This window comes from Varroa jacobsoni, unplaced genomic scaffold (assembly GCF_002532875.2).
Source record: "Varroa jacobsoni isolate VJ856 unplaced genomic scaffold, vjacob_1.0 scaffold_650, whole genome shotgun sequence".
In the NCBI taxonomy this organism is placed as follows: Eukaryota; Metazoa; Arthropoda; class Arachnida; order Mesostigmata; family Varroidae; genus Varroa; species Varroa jacobsoni.
The window spans coordinates 1-8,129 of NW_019213552.1; the positions used below are offsets into that span (position 1 = coordinate 1).

General features: G+C 37.6%; 1 protein-coding gene across 1 annotated transcript in view; it reads right to left on the reverse strand.

Moving 5' to 3' along the window:
• Positions 1-2,060: 2,060 nt before the first annotated feature.
• The window catches only part of mbl (splicing regulator muscleblind), a 155,780-nt gene continuing 149,711 nt past the window's right edge, over positions 2,061-8,129 (reverse strand). Inside the window, exon 13 of the mRNA XM_086969036.1 lies at positions 2,061-5,239. Within this exon, the coding sequence (XP_086825162.1) occupies positions 5,112-5,239 (128 nt within the window). The 3' untranslated portion in view covers positions 2,061-5,111. The remainder of the gene's footprint in view (positions 5,240-8,129) is intronic.

The window sequence follows — 8,129 nt, forward strand, 5'->3', positions numbered from 1 at the left end:
CTTTAAATTAGCTATTGTAGTTCATTTTTTTCGTTTCCTTCCTTTTCCTTTTTTGTTCATTTACTTGCTAGTCTATTCCTATGAACATGCAGTTCTTTTTATCGAAAACTTCCCAATTAACCAGTTAAAATCAAGTAATTTCACAGATGCTAATTACTTGTATTACGCTTCCAAATTCTCATCATGATTAGCCCTTCTCCTCATCATCGATTTATAGTCAATGTTCTCCGTCGCATGTTATGAACAGAACTGTTTCATGTGTATGTATATATTGTCGTTTATATCAATGTCAATAGCGTATCATTATATTTTTAATAGAATAGTAATAATAATTCAATTATTATTATCTTCTCATATTTTTATCATAAGAATAAGAATAAAGGCACCCTTGGGGAATGTAATATTATTATTATTATTATTATTATTAACATCTAGCTCCATTATCTTGTTTCTTTTCTGTATAGGTATGCATTTCACTTGCTCACCTCACGGGGCGCACTGGTGGTCGCGCGCGCACAGGAAACCTGGTTCAACGCGACTGCACGTCGCCCGGCTGGGTAACCACGTATGTATAATATATGCTTTTACCAATTCCGCAATCCGTGCTTTATAAGATCACCATTAAAATTGCATCGCCCGATGGCTCAATCAGTCGAGTTAAACACGGAAAGGAATTTCCTATCGTGGAATTAACCCGGGTTAATGGCGCTGCTCGCCAGGTCCGGGTCCAAAATGAGATCGAGTCACTGTGGCCTGCCTAGACATGTCATGCAGACACGTAGTGTCGCATTACAATTCTAGTATGCATTTTCTGTGCACTTCCTGACATTTGTCGTGTTGAAGCTCAGCATCGGTCTCGACGGATTGGTTTGGCAGACAATACCATGACTGTTGTACTACTTCCACCACAAGCGTTCGGGTTCAGCTTCTGCCACCTTTACAGGATTGTGTTATGGGTTCAGTCACCATGGTTCTACTCATACGTTTTGTGTTGCTCATCTGTGTTCACTACGAACTCGTTTTAAATGGGGGCGCCAAGATTCAAAAATTTGCTACAGGGCGAAACTTTGGGACCAATCCTTCCTAATAATAATAATGTGAAGGATGTAGTTTCAAGTAATCAAACATGATTTTCGCTAGTAACTTGATTCTGACTTTCATCGTAAATGTCATATATTAATCATTTGTATAGTTGCTTACGTTTGCTTATTTGCAAAGAGAGAGAAGAAAGGTAAAAGCTGAAGTATCTATTCGTATAGTCGTGTGTATTACGTTACGCACAATTGAGGATGGTGAAACTCCTCATACAAATATCGGCATCTCTATGTCCTCACGCCACTCATGCCCTCATTTCATTTTTGTATCGTTTCTATTTCGAAACTTCACTTTGTCGATTAAATAGTGTCGCTGTGTTTTTCTTTTCTTTTCCTATTTTGCCAATGTATGCAAAAAGTGTAACGCCCTGTCAACTCCATGTATCATTGCTGCTTTCATTAAACACTCTCAGACCGTGTTTCAAGTGGGCGGCGCGTATTTTGAGGCAGCACCAGATTGAAGACAGCCGGCACTATCCCAACTGATAACATATAAGCCACGAATGTTTGCAACATTTAGTGGTAGTACAATACGCTGTTTTATGGCAATCTCCTCCTATTATTAACCAGTGTTATTAATATTATAATTAAGTGTTATTATTATAAGGTTCATAATATTTTCGCTGTCAGTCAATTCATAGCTATTTGTTCACGTATATACCTTATTTCAGTCATTTCGATCTTCTAGCTCGTCGCTGACTGCTATACGAGGTCGAGCCAAAGAGGCCCGGTTGGGAAAGGCTTGAATTTAAAACCAACCTCCTATTTAGTATGTATTAAGAATAATACTAATATCTCTTATAATAATTATAATTGTAATAGTAACAGTCAATAATAATAAACTATTAAGATGTCATTATTTCTTAGATAAGTATTATTAGTACATAAGTAAAGATTTGGCTAATCTATTATTTTCATGCTTCTGTATAATCTGAACATGCTCCTCCTAACTAATTAGAGATAACATTTTTCGAAGAAGGTCAGATAGAATATTATTGCGTTAACATTGTCACCACGTAGAGATAGGCAATTTAATTGAAAAATCCTATTTTTCCTGCGTTTTGTGTTATTTTGTCTTTTTTTTCGTTCTGTTCGTTTTGCAGTTTTATATTAGTATACCAATACGCTCACGAAATGTGGTACTAATAAGGTATATAGCACTCATGCGTCGCAATAATCGACGTTCTAGTTTCTATTCGTTCGCACAGAACGGTCTTATCGGAACTGTTGTTGCACGTTTTGAGAATCATATCATTCCAATATATATATATATATATATATAATTAAAAAGTAGACGGTGTTTAAAGAACCGTGGCCCAATGCAATGTGGTACACCTTGTAGGCTCGCATTTGGGTCGCGCATGTCCCTAGCTTCTCTCTAGTTATAGTATTATTAGTAATATTTTAGTAGTACTAGGATGTTTATAATCGGTTTTGGAGCGTGCCGCGGAGGGGCTTGGGGGCTTGCCCGTTGACTCGCTTTTTTCCCCAAGAATGCTTACCATCATCTATATATATATATATATATAGCTATGTGACTATATATACGTTTATTATATGTAAATATCAGCAACCTATCTAAGAAAGCTACAGGACTACAAAAAGGTTCACAACTTCGGTCAGTCTCGCCGCTTCCATATCAGGGCTATGTCTGCAAGTATATATGTATGTATATAGTGTATTTTTCTTTATCGAAAATCTGTCCACCCCGCGGCTCGCCCGATCATTTCCCCTCCGATTTTTATATAATGATGTCTTCTAAGTTTTCCCATCCATCCTAGCAAGCCCCTTAACGCAGGCCTTCCACGACTCACCTAGGTGCCAAGCCCGTCACGCGGCGCGCTATTCGTACGGCCGTAGGGAGTAGTACGATGCATAGTTTAGGTATTTTTTTTTACTATATTAACGACTAGATCTATAATATTTACTTTGTTTCCAAAATTGCCACTTGTCCATTTGTCCTGCCGCTGCTACTGCTGCTGCAAAGAATCTCCCGCCGGAAAGAGCGGGAGACACGCTCTGGTCATTGGATAAATTGCACTTGTGTCTCTACATTTATTATGGCTTTGAAACCTTTTCCTCCTCAGCCATCAACGGAGAATCTCCAGAATTAGAGGCGTTGCCTCGTATGCTGAAGTTCAACTATCCCTGAACAACTTTTCACAATTTAGAGACGGCTCAGGCCATACATAGCTAACATGACTCTTATTATCATGGAGGAGAAGTGCTTTCTTCTCTGTTTTTAGTCTGTTGTCATGATGCAGTTATTGTAGTTCTTGCAGTTTTGTTAAAGTTGTTGTTTTTGCCACACATTCTGACCGAAACGTTCCGCGACAGTGGCAACATTTGCAAATCGATGCGCCCGTGTTGCACCTTCTGACGCTTCACATTCCACCTTCTGCCATCCTTTCACTCGTAATGGTATATATATGTATATATGAATGTACCCGTGCTTTTTCCCTCTTATAAAATAGAACCATTCACAATATCACTGGGTTTGGTTTTGTTACAATCTGTTCCATATGTTATTGTCTGCTCTGTCAATCGATACATACATTTCTGAGTGACTAGTAGTACATTCAGAAAGCAGAGCACCAAGACTATTCGCAACTCTGAAACGTGGTCTCAAGTTAGACCGAAGTATTCGAAAGTACCCCTAATTTTGTCGTGTGGTATACCGGCCATAATGTTCCGGCTGAGACGGAATCGGCGTATTGTCAATGATACTAAACAGATAAAAGGATATTTACTAGAGAAGGGCCTTGCGTGCTCCGATTTGACATGTAAAAACTTCGTCCAATGCAATGACGATTTGTAACGAATTTTGCATATTGCGGAAACTACTGCATGGACGTAACAAGCACCCTTCTCTCAATTTTAGTGATCTTTATAGCTTTTGTAACTTTTTTATCTGTAACACTTTAGTTAATATGGTTACTGGTGACATTTTTTCCTGAGGCGCATTTAGTTCACTTCATCGACATATCTATTTATGCATATGTATTAATTCGATTCTTTTTGAATATATATGTATATATATATATATATGTATATGATGACTCGTTCTATACTGGTGTGTATGATGTTTGTAGTTTGTGTTATAGAAACCGATAATCAAAATCGCATTTACTTGTTTATGATGTTATTTAAGAATAATTGGATTTTCGGTGATTTAATTTTCACCGAAGGTGCTAGTCGTGGTTTGACATCTTCGCTTGTCAGTGATCGGAATGTCTGTTCCTCGCGCTCTTCGAGTATAGGGAACTCTGTACCTCCTTGTTTTCATCGTGGATGTCGATCCCAGCATTAGTCATTATATTTTTTTCATACGTTGACGAACACTGCACCACTTTCGGTATGGCTTATTGAAACATAGCTTCCCATTGCTTTATAATATTATGTATTTCTATTTCGTCTCATGCAATATGTTATATACTACATTATTACGTTCGACTAAAACTACCGTATTATACAATGGTTGTAGAAGGTATTGTGTATGTATCTTGCGCTCCGTTTGCTAATCAGGATTCACGGCTACTTCATCATTAACATCGTTGTAAGTATCCATTTCAGATATAATGTTTATAATAATAGTAGTGTATTTATTGGGAATAAGGTCCATCAATTCGTGATTAACTAACTTCCGTAGATCAGCCATAATTGTCCTGTAAAAGACGCGAATACATGCACACTGTGGTCGTTGATGTTGCTTGCTGAGTGCCATTCATAACTATCATCAATCTATCATCACTGTTGCAGCATCATCATTCGAACCAGTTGATTATTAATTGAATCCGTCCACCCACAGGTATACAGTGTTCATATCGAAAGAGGGGCCTTTTTAAAATATTAAACGTAACAGTATGTTTATATACTGTCTGCGCATCATGTAAAGTCATTACTCGTTCTGTAAATCGGCTTACGCAGTGTCTGGCTGTTGAAACATGCGCTGAGTACGAAGTCGGCTAGCCGATCAATTATCGCTGAGTTATTTAACGAAGAATGGAGAATACACTTCTACGGGGCCTGCAGGCTCTGTAGCACTATGAGAGGTATATGGTAGTATTTGCATAAAGGGCGGACACATTTGCCCTTTGCCGCATCTCGGCATACAGCTACACGGCCGTCGGTCACCTCGACAAAATCTGAAATTTGCAAATTGTAATGGCATAAAAGTTAAAATTTCATAAGCCAACGCGAGTGTACAGTAAGTCAAGATGGTTCGAGGTCAGAGTCCAAAACGAGTATTATAAACGAGGTTTTGCTATATAGCAGACTCAAACGATTACTTTTATAGTTATTTTTATAACAAATGTGTCTCAACTAATAACAGCTCGTTAAAGCGTATCTCTAAAATACAAGGAGGTGCAACAAGCCGGAAAGCTACTCGAAAGATGGCGATAAATATAGACCGCGACAAACTATTCAGCTACCGGCAGTGATCATAAATCTCTTGGATATTAGCAAACATTAGGAATTTGGATGCTCAATAAACCGGGCAAGAAGCACAAGTAAATGTACATTTTCTGACTACCTGTTATCATCTATTTCGGCACCGAGGAACACATGGTGACAATATTCAATACCTAATTTTTACGAATGAGATCTCTGCACTAGTATGAATCGAGTAAAGTAATGGGGTTTTTAGGAGACTTTTGGGCCTGAGCCGACTGACATGTTAAATATGCATCTAGAAAAAATAAAATTTACGTCCCAAAGAACCGAGAAGACCTTGTACACTGAAAGTTGCTTGAAAAAAAAACAAGACGGTCGCCAAGGGTTCGTACGTGATACAATTTCGTCGATTAAACGAGGCTATTTAATAAAGAACGTCCGATAACCAAGGTAAAGTCTTTTTTTTAAATAACCGCGGGATACACATGAAAAAGAAGTTGTCTTGCAAAAACGGATTACCACATTTTTTTATAAATGAATTTTATAATGGCACATTTGGCGATGAAAATAATTTCAGAAACCAGGTAAACAAATTCTTCAATATGAGATCTGAAAAATCCTTACTTATGCACCAGCATAAAAGATTACCAGATACGTGCAAAAAATATGCATAGTCCCGTTATTTTTCATTTCTCGGATTCTACGTTTGACCCCACATTTAAAAAAAAAAAAAAAAAAAAAAATATATATATATATATATATATATATATATATATATATATAATTTAATAAAAGTAAATTAATAGTGAAATTTAAAGACTTAAAGCATTGCTTTAAATGATTGATCTTAGCACGAGAAAGTATGCCGGTGCTTAGTGTCTAACCTAAACCATCTTACATGTCTTTTAGGAATCATAGGCAAACGCGCTATCGCTACACTAACTTGGAGACATACGTATCCCGATAAATATAACGCTAATGTATGCTGAGATCGGCACCTTGTTAACTTTGCGTAGGATAGTTCAGAAGGCTTAAAAAGCAATAGCTTTATATCAGAAATTACTAGATATTTGAACTAAAAATCACTAGAACATATTTGCAGGTCAACTAATTGTCTCCAACACTGTTTTGTGTTATATAGCCTGCTGGAGTACCTGATCTTCTTAGATCAAGTACGTCCGGAAGGGCCCTGACCGGCGGTTGAGGCGGGATGCTTCAACGACGCAGAGAGCAGAGGTTGTTAGATCTCTAACTGGTGCGCCCCTACCTGACGGATAAAGGGACGGTTATTAGGGGTGGTAGGTACACGAAGTCATGATATAAGTCAAAACCCCCAGTAGATCGAGATCAGACTAGATCTGCGGCAATGCTAAGCAACAGTGTCAAAGGTTTTTAGGATTGCGGTAGCAGGCCATCGTGATAAATGCCGGCACGAAAGAACGGACGTCTTGAAATAATGCTAAACCAGTTCCAAGGCCCCATTCTCCAATTTGAGAGTTGAGATACGCGCGTTCTTAGTGCTGGAGGACGTCCCATACTAACCAGTTTTCGGGTGCGCATTGCCGTTTTCACGATCAGCTTCGTTGAAAATACAAAAAAAAGCACGTCGCGCCGCATCACAACGACTATGCAAGAGTAGCAAATGAACATCACACTTTTCTTGTCGGTTGCATGAATGTCTTTTGTAAAATCGGTTGCTCATATGGTTAGCTTTAAACTGTTTGCAAATAAGAAAACACTGACAGCCATCAAAATATCCGGAAGTTCTATAGCGACTTACTTAAAATGCTGCAAGCAAAGCAAAATTGCCCTATTTGTATCACTGATACGAAACTACAACAGGAATAGAGTTTTAGATCAAACAAGCACTACTTAGGTACTACGTTTCTACTAAAATTGCCTATAGACTCAATGATTACTAACCTGTTAATATTTACAAAGCTGGTCGTCAAGTTATAAAGGCGCCAAACAAACGACATATCGCCTTTCAATTCAAAAAAAAAATTCAACTCGAAACCAACAGAGATAATCCCCAGCAAGTAACCACACACATATATATGTTATGGGGGGTTATCGAAGTATGTATCATGTTGCTTGAAATTAAAAAAAAAAACGGTAATCTGCGGGAGCATTGTCTGGTAGTGCATAGTGGATGATAGAAAGTCTGAAAGAGTAACCTTTGTATTTTTACTTTTTTTTTTGTGATTTTTAGCTCTTGTATAATGAAACGTTGTCATACGGTAGGAGCGGTTTACCTCTGTCCACTAATCTTGGGTGTTTAATGAAGAACTTATTTATTTAGATAGGAAAAAAACAGCTTACTAAGATCAGGCCAAATACAAATGTGTACATTTTTTGCTACATTTATTTTACTTAGTTGAGTATATATGATAGTTTTGCGTGTATTACACTCAAATGCTAAAAAATGGTCGACTTTCATCACAGATTTCAAGATTTTATTACTCATCTTCGCAAAACGTCACGATTTATACAAATACAAGGATTTTCTGAATTACTTTCGAGCTGATTCTCGAGCAAGAAATGCCTTTAACTTCCAGAAAAATGTTGTACTGCAATAAAATAGTGCCATCTTGAACGAGATTAACTTTCTTTCACTTTACATTGAACGATTTCATATAT